The following is a 13,977-nucleotide window of genomic DNA, read 5'->3' on the forward strand; positions in this document are numbered from 1 at the left end:
CAACCACTTAAACCCAGGTGGACCTTAAGCCCCAGGCCACTCCTTCTGACTCCATGGACTATTTCATCTTACTGTAGGCCAACCCCACACCAAACCCTACCCACTGTGCCCCACCAGCATCAGGCAGACGTATTACATAGAGCACCAACCCAGGCGAGGCTCTGCCACCTGGCCAGTAGGAGGCCAGAAACTTCTAGAAGGCCTGGAGGACCAGCAGAGCCTGGAAGAGCACACAGTCCTTCCCTCCTCAGGGGTGTGCAATCCACATCCTCCTCCTTCCTACCTGTCCAGAGAAGGAGACAGATCAAGAACCTCCTGCTGGCTCCCCGACTAGAAGAGCTCCGCTAAGACCTCTGCAGATGAGCCATCTGACAGCACAGCTCAAAGCACAGAGATACACACCAGCTCTTGCACAAGACCCGATTTCGCTCACATGCAGACCTGAGATCAAGTGGTGAGCTCTGCAGGCACGGGCACAGTGCAGCCCCACAGAGCAGAGGCTCGGCAGTCCACATCTTGGCCCCACTCCCCATGGGGGACAGCACCTGCCTCACATCCCAAAGGAGGTCGGCTCTCCCACGACGCCTGCCCCAAATACTTGAATTCACCCTCCAGATGGGGGCGAGCTGGCCTATGCAGAGAAAACTCCAGGCAAACCCCAAAGGGTTCTGGATCTCCTCCTGGTCACTGGTCTTTGCAGTTGGGCTTGACTTGAGGACACCACGACAACCAAGAGGGGCTGTTGGCAGGACTGGCCCCTTCTTGAGATAGCTGAAATACCTTTCAAGCACAAAATCCTAGAGTGTTCTAAGATGAGAAAGGCCTTGAAGGTCATCTCCTACATGTAATGCACAACCAGCAAGGAAACGAAGGCCCAGGGCAAGGCAGTGACATAGTCACGTAGAAAGGCAAAAGGCAGGTGCAGGACAGAGGCTCTCTGGTCTCCTGGCTCCTGTCCAGTGCTCTTCCCTTGCTACTGGAAGGCAGAGGGCACAGGTTCTACCTGCTGCTGGAGCAAGAAGCTTAGCTGGGCCTCTGGTGCCCTATTTTTACGTGGCAAATGACGGACTATTTAAAGAAGTTTCTAAGTGCTAACTGATTTCATTGGAGGAGGTGTTATTATTCCCACGTGGGGATGAAAGTATGCCACAGAGATACAGTAACTGTCAGGTGGGGTGTGAACCCAGGCCATGGTCCTCCGCGGCCCCAACCCTGGACTTCGGAGACACGTCACCTTTGTAACTGCATCAGGGGCCCCGAGGCACGCCCTGAGCAGCTCTTCAGAGAAGCGGGGCTCAAGATCATTCCAGAACTGCTCCTATCCCAGAAGCTCCCTAGGACTCACCCAGGACAGATATGCCACACAAGATCCAAGTCTAGGACCAGCTGGAAAATGGACCCAGGTGTTCACTATAAACTCCCATGGGGACCTGGGAGAGTAACCAGAGCTTACTATGGGGGAGAGAAGCTATGCCAGGCCTGAGGCCTACGGCCCCTCCAAAAGCTAGGCCTTCCCTTTCCTGCATCCCTATGCACCCCCAGGCCTCGGTGGGCAGGAGGGGGCTGGCTGGCTAGGCGACACCAAGCCTTGACATCCACAGGCCATGATTCTGCTTTCCTGTGTGGCCTCCTTGAGGCTCAAGTACTCGAGTTTTCCTCCTGAAAAGGAAGCCATTTCTCAATACGTTGCTACACACGGATACTGAGAAACACAAACCGAGAGGCACACGGGGCACTGGCCACAAAGGGAGGAGAGTGAGGGGAAGGGCTGGTACAGGTCTGTCCCCGCTGCCAGGTGGCTAAAGCAGCAACGCGGCACCCTGTTCACGAGGGGATACAGTGGGAACAACTCACTGACCCACCAACAGAAGCAGGGCCTGAGAAGGCGATGGGAAAACCAGTTACAATAGTATAAAACTGCTGAACAATTTTACAGAAACACGGGGATGTTTCCTTGGGTGATTCTCCTGCCTGACAGGCAGTTAACAACCCGCGCGTCCGGAAACTGCAGCTCCCAGAAAACATGGCGGAGATGTCAGCCACGGGCCTGCCGAGTCTGGGCGGGAAGGCCGCAGGTAATCACTTCCTTACTTCCACTCTTCCGTCCTCCAAATGTTCTAGAAGTACTACGCACGGATGGTGTAAGATGATTTGTGAGAATATTACCTTGCAAATTGTCAAAAGAGGAAAACGGAAGCTGATGGGGAGAAAAGTCTGGGTGGGCAGCCGACCGCCGGCGTTCCACTTGACGCAGGGCCCTCCGGGGGCCTCCATGCCCGTCCTCCCCTGGAAAGCCCTGACAATTTATCAGATGACAGGTTATCAGTTTCAGAAAGCAAAGAGGAAGAAAGGAAGAAACCAATGTGACAAGACGGCATTAGATTGATTTTGCTGATTTTTTTTTTTTAAGATTTTTTTTAAGTCCTCTCTACACCCAACATGGCACTCAAACTCACAACCCCGAGATCAAGAGTCACATGCTCTGGGGTGCCTCGGTGCTTCAGTCGGTTGAGCGTCTGCCTTTGGCTCAGGTCATGATTCCACGATCCTGGGATCGAGTCCTGCATCAGGCTCCCTGCTCGGTGGGATGTCTGTTCTCCCTCTGCCGTCACTCTACTCTTGTGCTCTCTCTCAATCTCACTCTCAAATAAATAAATACTTTTTAAAAAAAAGAAAAAGAGTCACATGCTCTACTGACAGAGCCAGCACCCCCCTTTTTTAGTTTTTAAGAACTCTGTGTATCCATCCACCTAACCATTTAAGAATATCGAGCACGTGCTAGTTACCTAGCACTGCGCCAGGCCCCCCAAGTAGTACAGAAATGAGTAAGACCCATTTCCCCATCCTCAAGTAGGGACCAAAGGTATCTAGACGGGGCCAAAGATATCAAGTTACAATACAAAGGGGTATTTGACAAGTTGTTTTAAGATACAAGCTGCTGTGAGAATTCCAAGTTGAAAATAAAAATAACTTCCAAGGGTGCCTGGGTGGCCCAGCCGGCTGAGCGTCTGACTCTTGGTTTCCACTCAGGTCATGATCTCAGGGTCGGGGGATGGGAGTCCTGCATCAGGCTCTGCACTCAGCTTGGGATGCTCTCTTCCTCTGCCCCTCCAGGTTGTGCTCTCTCTCTCTCATAAATAAATAAATAATCTTAAAAAAAAAAAAAAAAGAAAGAAAAAGAAGTTCCAGTTTCAGAGCAATAGCAGGGAGCAGGAAAGGGGTCGTGAAAAAGTGGGCTTTGAACTGGGTCTCAAAACGTGGAGCAGCCTGTGACAGGGTCAGTAAAACAGGCTAAGCGAACATACACGCGCATCTCAAAGGAAAGTTACAGGCCCGCGCCACTGTAACAAACCCTTCCACCTTAATCATAAGCCGGCAAATTGCAAAAGGAAAGCAAATACCGCAGAGCCACTCCAAAGGGTCCCGGGGGTGTGGGCTGCGGTGGGAGCGCTGAGCAGCCCTGCCAGCCTTCCTGGGGGGTCTCTGAGAACCAGGCAGCAGCCTTACTCAGAGACACACCCGCTTTGTGCCGCGTTTCCACTTCTAGGAATATATCCCACAGAAACAATTAAGCATGCGCCTAGGGCTATTCACAGAAGTGTAACTTAAAATAGCCAACCATGGGGAAGTGGGTAACTACACTTCGGTGTGTTTAGATAGCAGAAAGCGGCAGCAGCTAAAATACAAATTCCATTTTCAAAGAATATTTAATGACACAGGCGACGTGCAGAATATGACAGCAAGGTAATGACTCAAGAAACTACATTTACAATATAATCCCAATTGATCCTTAAGCAATTTTTAAGGCATGATTTTTCTTTTTTTAGCTTCACTGAGGTCAAGGTACGGTTTATAGCAAAATAAGCACATCAACATGTAAACGCTGGAACTAAAGAATCTTATTTTGAGGCTTTTTGTGTCTTCTCTAAGAACATGTGTTCTCCTTATAAACACATAATGTGATTCAAAATGAAAGAGTGATAGGCGGGATTTCAGTGGGAGAAGGGGACACTGCAGACAGAAAGCAGCAGAAGGCAGAAGAACAGGTATGTCCAGAGAGGAGACAGGGCCACACATTAGGATCCAACAGAGGGGGACTCAAATCCTGGACCCATTCTTATCTAGCTGTGTGACCTTTATTTAACAAATAACTGAAACACTCTGGAGCTTCAGGTCCCTTCCAAGACAAACTGTGTTCACTTACACGGAGGACCTACTTGACACACTGGTGGGGGTGGGTGGCCCCCATCAGCTCCCTCTCACAAGTCAACAAAGTCAGATCCCTCTTTAGGGACCAAACAAAATTCATTCTGGATGCACACGGGTGAGGTAGGAATTATAAAACACACCGCTGATATAATAAGAGAATTTGCAGAGAACAAGCAGTTTCCCATTAGACCGGTGTATAATGGATCTCAATTCCAGAAAGATGACACTCTGAAAAGGTATCTGGCCTAAAAATCTAGAAAAGATGAAAATTTCTTCTGAAGATGGTGATGACCAGGATTAGGCTGTTGGTCACAGTCCAAGACATTAATGTTGTTCTCATGCATCTTGTGTGGTCTGACTTGTGTCCAAAATGAGGAAATGGACCAGAAATGAGCTTCCAGTTCCAAAGCAGTCCTGGATGGGATAGGGGTGAGGACCCACCCTCCACAGATAGGGGTGAGGACCCACCCTCCACAGTTCTGCATCAGACAGCACTGCTCTCATTCTCCCTAGAACCTGTCTCTAGCTCTCCAGTCTTATCTTTCTGAAGAGAATTTAGGCAATTTTTTAGGTGCACCTGGGTGGCTCAGTGGGCTAAAGCCTCTGCCTTCAGCTCAGGTCATGATCCTAGGATCCTGGGATGGAGCCCCGCGCAGGATAGGGCTCTCTGCTCAGCAGGGAGCCTGCTTCCCCCCCTCTCTCTGCCTGCCTCTCTGCCTACTTGTGATCTCTGTCTGTCGAATGAATAAATAAAACCTTAAAAAAAAAAAAAAAAGAATTTAGTTAAAATTCAGAACAGCAAGTTCCACCAGCCTCCCTGGGGTATATCCTTGGCCACAACTGCGCTATCACCTTTCAGATGGAGAAGGTGCCAGCAACGCTGGTCAGTTGCCTTAAGAGTAAGCAGATGCACTCTGGGAAAGTTTAAGGTTTGGAAAGAATCCTTGGAGGGAAATGGAAGCTCAGTGACCAAACTGTAAGCCATCAAGAGCCCCAAACCCTTTCCAAATACCAACCCCAACAAGATAAGCCTTCAGAAAAGGAGACCGAGGAGGCTCAAATCACTCCCCAATTAAATATAATCACAGCAGCCAATCCTTACATGGTGCCTAACAAGTGCCAGGCACAGTTCTGAGCACTTACCCTGTGGTAACTCAGTTATCCTTGCCAAAGAAGAAGAAACATGCATGGAGAGGTTAGGTAACCCAAAGTCAGGGCCAGAACTAGCCCCTGATCCACGTCAAAAGAGGGTGCCCCTGCCTTAATGGAGACACAGCACAGTCATGCACAGCACACATGCCTGGCAAACGGAAATAGTCTGGATTTCAGCATCTCTCAGCCCCTTGTGCAGTCCACAGCCTGCTTGACAATACACTGCCCCATCCAAAGTAACAAGTGGATACAGTCTGCTATTAAATAAATGGCCTACAAATTAACGCAAGCCAAGATTACTGAAGCACTGATTTGGGTGACTAAGAGAACTCAATTCTGTGTATCAAGGATGACCAGATTTTCAGGAATGATGGAAAATGCCCTGACATTTACAACTTCACAGGTCAAGACTTTTTTAAACACCTCCCATCCTTCTCTGCCACTTAGAAAAGCAAGCACCAAATACAACTAAACATTGCCTGAACTCCACCATCACGCCCCCTCCAGGACCTCCTGCCTTTTGCTGACACCCCACCTGTGCCTCCTAATCCTGACGGAATGGGTCTTCTCTTCTTTAATTGCTACTGGAGAAAACTAAATATGCAGGTGGGTTGAATTTCCTCAGAGTGTGGAGTTGAACCTCCTTCCTGTGGCTTAGCAGTTCTTTCATTTGCTTCTACCTAACTGCTCATTCTCTCCCAGCTCCGGGTCTCCCCGCCAGAGGAGCCCCCATGCAGAGACGGTCTGGCCTTAAGCTCCCTCAGCGTGCCTCTCCTTGCCCCTTGGAACTCATCACCTCCCTTGGTCACCTCCTTCCTTCTGAAGGCAGTGAGGTTTACAGAAGTCGGACCAAGCTGTCCCGCAGCCTCTAAACCCTCACTCAAGTCTTTTCAGATCTTAAGAAAACACCTTCCCTCCAGGATCCACCTTCCCTCCTCTTCCTTCAGGCCCAAAGGCCTCAGTCTCTCCACTTCACTGGGACTGCTCCTGTAGAAGCCTGTAGACTTAGTCTTCTTATTTCCACGTTCATCTGCTTGACCTCACTAGGGCAGGTGGCACAGAGATCCTCTCCTCCTGGCTTCCCGTTGTTCTTCTATTTCTGATGGCACAAAACCTTCCTCCCCAGGAACCCCACCACCACCTGTATATTGATGCCTCCTTAATCAGAAACTCTGGGCCCCACCTCTCCCTCAAACTCCAGACCCATCCATTCAACTCCCAAAGGGATGGCTTGCTGCATGGCCCAGAGGCACCTCAAACTCAGCAGGTCCGAGCCAACCTCATTCTCTCTTGCCTTTTCATGACCTAGTTGTCTCCCACTCTAACAGAATGCTTTTATTTATTTTTTTTTAAGATTTTATTTATTTATTTGACAGAGAGAAATCACAAGTAGGCAGAGAGGCTGGCAAAGAGAGAGAGGAGGAAGCAGGCTCCCTGCTGAGCAGAGAGCCCGATGCGGGACTCGATCCCAGGACCCTGAGATCATGACCTGAGCCAAAGGCAGCGGCTTAACCCACTGAGCCACCCAGGCGCCCTAACAGAATGCTTTTAGTTGGCCCATTTCCATCCTCTCTCGTAGGTAGGTACTGTGTGACTAACATCAGGTCAATGACATGTCAATGTAAGAATCCTGTGGCAATCTGAAAAAGAATATTTAAAGAACATCCTTGCCCCAGTCCCTCATTCATTCCACTGCCTGGAAAGATTATGTGATAGCTGGAGCTCTAGCAGCTATCTTGGAACATGAGGACGAGTGATAGCTGGAGCTCTAGAAGCTACCTTGGAACATGAGGATGAGGAATGACAGAGCAGGTGAACCGGAAGGAATATACTTCCCTATGTCTTTGTAGATCCGCTACAGCAACCCAGGGCTCCCTACCTCCAGACCTCTTTTATGTGTAAGAAAAATTAACTTGTTTGAACCACTGTTATTTTACTTTGCTGATGTCACTGGCCTCCATGTCCATCCCTCCACCAGCATGCACATGCCCCTGAATACTCTGAATTAGCTAGAGCAGACACAGAGGAATAGCCTCAGCCTAAGCTCCTCTCCCCAGAAGGCTGCCTAGCTGCCATGTGGGGGATGGGCCGCCCTGCAAAAGGGAGGCAGGCAGGGGGAGTCCTCTGCATCCACATCCCCTCAAGCCTCCCCAGAAACCAACATGAACACAGAAGAGCTCAGTTTGCGAGCTACTGGACCCATCACGAGCCCTCCTTGTTTTCCCCAGAGTCCTCCCTCCCAGCTGCTGGAAAGAAACCTTGCATCTCGGGTGACTTGTATCTCCTGATAAAGGAAAGTCCCAGACAGAGAGAGGGGCCAACTTGTTTATTTCCAAATAACCAGCCAGGGATTCCAGCTGCGACACTTACACTGGATCTGCCCGCTGCAAAAGGGCACTGGGCAGGAGGGCCCGGGGAGGGAGGGCCAGAGAGGAGCCACAGTTGTTATTTTAGGTAAGCCAGTCTTCCCAAGATTGAGTACACAGCCCCTTCCCAGGCTTGTTTTTCCCGACTCTGCCTGGCCGTGCGTTTTTCATCTGGACTTGATTCAGATACAGAAGGGTAAATGCCTTGACCCACTTAACCCCAGGGCTCAGAAGAACGATGGAACGCTCCTGGATAGGTACTCACCCTCCTACCCCACCAACGCTTCCTTGGATGCCTGTCCTGTCCAGGCACAGGTTTATAATCCATTATGTCCGGGCTAGACCCCCAGGAGGCTCACAGCCCACAAAGTAAGTAAGAGCAATGCTACGTGGAAAGATACAATGTCAACAATATACCAGATAAAGGGAGCAGGGAGGACAAGAAGACTAAACACAAGCTGGGAGCTGCTGGCGAGCTTTCCCGGACAATGTGACGCTGAGCCCCGTCTCTCTACCAGCATGGGTGACAAGCGGACAATTTATTGTCAACATGATGCCAAACAACTGCTCTCCGTTCCCATAACCAGGAGCACGAGGTGTTATGAGGTAGCAGTCAGCGCTGGGGGGGAAGCCGGAGTCCCAAAGTGGAGACCTGGTTCTACCCCAGTCTGCCCCTACCAATGTAGCCTTGGCCAGCTCATCGTCCTTCTTGTGGGTAAACCCCAGGGAGGGACAAGAGGCTGGAATGGTCTTTTCAGCTCTAGCACACTCACAGACGTTCCGGCCCCTGTGTTTAGGCTAACGAGGAGAGAGGATAGGGATAGGGGTGCCCGGGACCCACCCCAGAGGTATGACGTCAACTAGGCAAGTATCATTGTGTTTTAAAACATCCCAGGCGGGACACCTGGGTGGCTCTGTGGGTGAAGCATCTGACTCTTGATTTTGATTCTGGTCATGATCTCTGGGTTGTGAGATCAAGCCCCGTGTCAGACTCCACACTGAGCGCAGTCTGCCTGGGTTTCCCTCTCTCTTTCCCGCTGCCCTCCTCCCCGCCTAAAATAAATGGAAATCTCGGGGCACCTGGGTGGCTCAGTGGGTTAAGCCGCTGCCTTCAGCTCAGGTCATGATCTCAGGGTCCTGGGATCGAGTCCCACATCAGGCTCTCTGCTCAGCAGGGAGCCTGCTTCCCTCTCTCTCTCTCTGCCTGCCTCTCTGCCTATTTGTGATCTATCTCTGTCAAATGAATAAATAAAATCTTTTAAATAAATAAAATGGAAATCTTTAAAAAATAATGAATAAATAAAATAAAATAAAAACTGCCCAGGTGATGTGCAGACATGGTTAAGAACCACTGTTCCGGGCGGTGGCAGCCACTGGGTCCGAAACACTGGGAATCCCATTTCACAAGACTGACTTGTCCGTGAACTTACCAAGTCACACGGCCAACAGGCCAACAGCACCTCCGCACCAGCTCCCTTCTCACGGGGATGTAATGATTGAAGGCCCAGTTCTCAAAGAGCCCAGTTAGGCAGACAGGCAAACGGAAAACATCCCACCGTCTCCAAAGCTCACCTTCTCTCTACCTGCTCTCAGCCAGCTGGACGTCCCCTCGTGGGGGTGGGTCTCACGCTCTCCTTCTGTCTGCTGGGCAAACAGGCAACCACAGGCTGAAGGTGGCATCTCCTGCCGTCCACGGCTCGGAGGGTCACCTCCCTGTCCCGGAGCCCCTGGAGGAAAACAGCAGGAGCTGGAGGCGGCCGGGCCGGGGGCCTGGGAAACTCGGGCAAGCACAGCCTGGCCTCCTGCCTGTGAGTCAGCCACGCAGAGGCCTCCTGCAGACAAAAGGGGCAGAAGAACAAAGCTCCACTGTGCCCGCTCTGCATGGAGGAGCCTGCTGGCCGAGACAAGGCTGAGACAAGGAGACTTCGGGGCCAACGGGGGTGTTATTAGCATTTTATTTACTTATTTATTTACCTTCATTTTATTTAACAAACACTTGGTAGGCACAGCCCTCAGCATGTGCCAGGCTCAGTCTGAACAAAGCCCTTCCAAATATTAATTCGTTCCGTTTCCGGGCAGCAAACTTGCCAAAGTTCCTGCTCTGGGAGGGGAGAAACATAACCCTCCCTCCTGCGGAGGCGCCTGAACCTCTGCCCAGCTGGTGGAAAGCTCCAGAAACCACCCGGATCTAGGACTACAACCCAAATAGGATGGGCATCTTGTCTTGATAAGGTAGGAAGAACCTGGGAGTCAAACTCCATGAGCTACATGAGACTGGGCAAGGTCCGGAACTTCCCAGAACCTTGTCTCCACGTATCCAACACGAGGACAGTACTGCCCACCTCAGATTAGCACCGGGGTGACATGGAATAATTAGGTACAGGGAGCTCCACAGAGCACCTGACATCGCCTATGGGTTCATCCCCTTCCCCATCGCCCCACTCCTGAGACCTCCCTCTACGCAGTATCTGGTGGCAGCCCCGAGAGATTGCACCATCTCTGGGGCCCAGGTTCAAAGCCTGTGCCATGGGCTTCCCTGCAGTGCTGGCTCAGGTTCCCCTCTCTGCGGCACCCACCCCCAACCCATGTCCAGGGTTTTCACATAAAGCTCAGGAGGCTTCTGCTCTTTCATTTGGTCTAACCGTCCCCCAAATCCCCACACAACAACCTGGCCGCACAAGGTGCTCACACTGCCAACTCCGCAGAGCAGGGTCCTCCATTCTGGAGGAGTAGGCCGTACACTGAGGGGACATCTCACTCCAGGACAGCCAGAGTCCCGTGGCTTTCAGCGTGGCACAGAATATAGCCAGCACCATCTGGCTCCTTGTACCTGGCATCAAACCTTCCTTGGCCAGTAAAGTCAGAGCGAGAACCGTGCCGACGCCCCAGAAGCACCAAAGGCTGAGGGTGAAGCAGCTGTAAAATGGGTACAGTGAAGAGCGTTGCTGAACTAAACAAACTTGAGGGGATTTCCCGGCCTCCTGCCTCTGGAAGCCAACCCCAACAGGGCCCCACATTTGAGCCACGGACAGGCCGGGACCTGTGTCTGGAGAGTGGGCAACCAAAGCCCAGAGACAGGCAGAGGCTGCTGTGGAGTCCCTGGGGGCTTGTTAAGGGTGGGGGCCATCCAGACAATTTACTATTTTGCTTAGTCCAAAGCCTCATTTCCCATCAGCAGGACCTCCCCCTGCACAGGAACCCGCAGCCAAGCTTTCCATCTCCTGACCACAAGCCACTGTTTGTGTAGGCCTCTGGTCGGCTGTTACCCTGCCCACCAGCAGCAGCAGCAGCAGCAGCAGCAGCAGCCTGCAAGGCCCCACAGGGAGTTCCGCAGCCTGAGGCTTCAGGGTCAAGCCAGCCGGGGGCTAAGGCCAGCCTTGCCACCTCGGGGCAGCATGACCTCGATGGGATCACCCAACATCTGAGCCATAATATCTAAAGCTCTGAAACAGGATTCAGGGTTACCAATACATGTGTCCTAGCACAGTGGCCAGCCAGGGCAGGCACCGGCAAATGTCTGCTCCCTTAACGGGTCTCTGTGGTCTCTGGCCACTGAAGCCACAACTGAGGGGTGTGGAACCTTCCCGGCAATAATGAGACCGTGTCCTTGGTCCGGGGCCGGGGGCCTGATACACCTTCTCTCCCGCCTGAACATCACACCCTCAAGCCCTCCCCACTCTTGCCAACAGATGCCCGTGCCCACTTCGCTTTCCACAGGACTTGTCGGCACAGAATGTCAGTGATTGACCCAGATGTCCACCTCCCTCGACACACCATGAGGGCCCCGCGTACAGCTCCCAGCACAGGGCCTGGTAGACAGTGGGTTCTCGGAAGGCAGATGGACAGGTGGATGGATTGCAAACACCAGGATGACTAGAAACTACTCCAGGTAACATCTACACTGCCCAGAGAAAGTAATTTCAAAGCAAACACTTTCAGCCTTTTCTTCTCACTTTAAGAATATTAAAGTCCATGCCAAATTTCACAAGGACAGCCTCTCCGCCCAGCATGAAATGCTTTAGAAACAAAAAGGTGAGGGCCATTGCCTCACCTTGCTTCTAAGCTAATCCATTCAAGCTGTCCACACCTGGAGAACCTTGCTGGGCAGGCCCCTCCCTGCAAGGCCCTTCCCTGTGCAAAGCCTTTGTTGTGGCACACAGCAGGTCCTCAGTCAGGACTGAAGGATACACAGCTTGAATCATCTGACTCCTTTAGCCTACAAGGGTCCCTCCGCCTGCCTGCACCTGGCTGCATCTGAAGTCATTCCAGACCCCCAATCTTCTATTCACAACCCCAGCTTACAACATCCCCAGTAACAGAACCCAGGGACAACCGCAATCCACTCAGTGCCATAGCTGGAGAAAAGCAGCTTCTACAATATGGACGGGGGCCAAGAGAAAGGTTCCCGACAACCACCCAGGAAAGCAAGTCAGTCTGAATCCTCCCTGTTCCCTCCCTGCTCTGGGTAAAGACCCAACCAGGAGAACGCTGTGCGGAACAGCACACAGAAAGCTGTACTTAACACAACGGGCACTGTTCACCGTGCCATGAAAACGGAGGGAACAGAGCAGAAAGCACAGGGTGGCCCTACCTTTTTAAAGTTCTGTCCCAGGCACCTGAATAGCTCAGATGGTTAAGCGACTGCCTTCGGCTCAGGTCATGACCCTGGAGGCCCAGGATCAAGCTCAGCATCAGGCTCCCTGTCCAGGGGAGAGTCTGCTTCTCCTTTCCCTCTGCCCCTCCCACTGCTTGTGCTCCCTCTGTCAAATAAACAAATAAAATCTTTTAAAAAATATAAATAAATAAAATTTTTTTTCTCTCTCCACACACACAGGTACATGTATGTTTTTTTGTTTGTTTGTTTGTTTTATAAGGTACATGTGTTTTATGAGTGATTTTAAAATTCTCTTTATGTTTTTACACTTCTCCAATTCTCCACGAGGAACACATACCTGGTTTTATAATCAGATATAAAATTACTGGAGGGAAGGAAGAAAAAGAAACTTCACTCTGCACTGTCACAGGAAGGGAGCAAGGACAAAGACACACTAATATATCTCTTCTTGGTTCCCTAGTGTTGTCCAAACAATGGATTTATCACTCTCATCAGGTAAATAGAGCTCAGACTGCTGTCTGTCCAAACACTTTCCCAGGTGGCCTGATCCCACACTGCACATGCTCCTTCTTTAATAACCACAATATCAATAATAGTTTTTATTGTGCACTTACTATGTGCTAGGCTACCATCCCATTTTTTAACTCGTTCTAATTTACTTCTTTAAATGACGTCCAAGCCATTAATACTTATCCTCCTTTTACAGATAAGGAAATAGACCCAGAGGGACTGGGTCACTTGTCCAAAGTCACGCAGCCACATCTTCTTGATTTTCTCCTTTGTTTATTGCCTGAATGTGATAGGTCTCTCAATCAAAGGGGGAGAAAATAGGTTTTACAGTTGTTGCGCTTATAAGATGGGGTTTTACATTCTGACAGCTGAGGCAAGGAGGAAGTTATCTGAGTGGTGATGGGAAAATCTGCCTGAAGTGAGCCACAAAAAAATTATTATCTAGTCTCACCCTGCTGGGAGCACAGGATTGCAATTGCCCTTGGTTTGTTTTTGTTTTTGTTTTGAAATATAATCATTCATTCTCTTATCTGGGAGGCCAGAAGAAAGCAAAGGCCTCAGAGAGGATAAAACAGTCTCCAAAGGAAGATTCAAGCTAACCTGCCCTCCTGGCTCTCCCCAGAGCCAAGGCCTCCATGCCCATGTGCTTACTGTTACACTTGACACCCGGGGTCTCCCATCCACAGAATGTAGAAAGCAGACAGTCTGACAGTGAGAAGAACTATGGCATCTAGAGGCGAGTGCACGGAGACCACAAGATGTGACAGCAATGACGGAACAAGCAGGAGAAGCCACAAAGCAGCCCCAAAAGTCAAAAAAGCAGACTTGTCTCAGGCCAAGCAGCCCCACAGACCATACCCCATCGGGACTGGGGCTCCCCAGCCACAGTGCAAAATCCGATGCCATTAGATTGTTTCAAAAAACCAAGTCTGCGCCTACTGGCGCCATGTAAAATGACTGACATACATTTTGGTGCTCACAAGAGTAAGTGTGTTACCAAGGAAATGGACTTTCTGTAATGTGCATTCGTTCCCTATGCTATCCAGCATGTAGTGGCCCCTGCTGTTAGCGGCCTTCCCTCATCCATTCTCCCCTCTTCTGGAACCTCGGGGACCCTTGATTTTG

At 50.7% G+C, this 13,977-nt stretch overlaps 1 protein-coding gene across 9 annotated transcripts in view; it reads right to left on the minus strand.

Moving 5' to 3' along the window:
• KSR1 (kinase suppressor of ras 1) overlaps positions 1-13,977 on the minus strand; it is a 148,301-nt gene that overhangs the window by 85,203 nt on the left and 49,121 nt on the right. For 3 of the 9 annotated variants that reach the window (XR_004280776.1, XM_032322284.1, XM_032322287.1), the window contains exon 1: positions 9,300-9,683. The exons of 2 other annotated variants lie outside the window; for them this stretch is intronic. Coding sequence is in view for 6 of the 7 variants with exons in the window: in XM_032322284.1 (XP_032178175.1) it covers positions 9,300-9,680 (381 nt within the window). In the remaining variant the exon portion in view is untranslated. Of the gene's footprint in view, positions 1-9,299; positions 9,771-13,977 lie in introns of those variants that run through there. 4 more of the 9 variants (XM_032322283.1, XM_032322288.1, XM_032322282.1 and 1 more) reach the window with 3 other exon arrangements.

The sequence above is a fragment of the Mustela erminea genome, chromosome 18 (genome assembly GCF_009829155.1).
Source record: "Mustela erminea isolate mMusErm1 chromosome 18, mMusErm1.Pri, whole genome shotgun sequence".
NCBI classification, from domain to species: domain Eukaryota; kingdom Metazoa; phylum Chordata; class Mammalia; order Carnivora; family Mustelidae; genus Mustela; species Mustela erminea.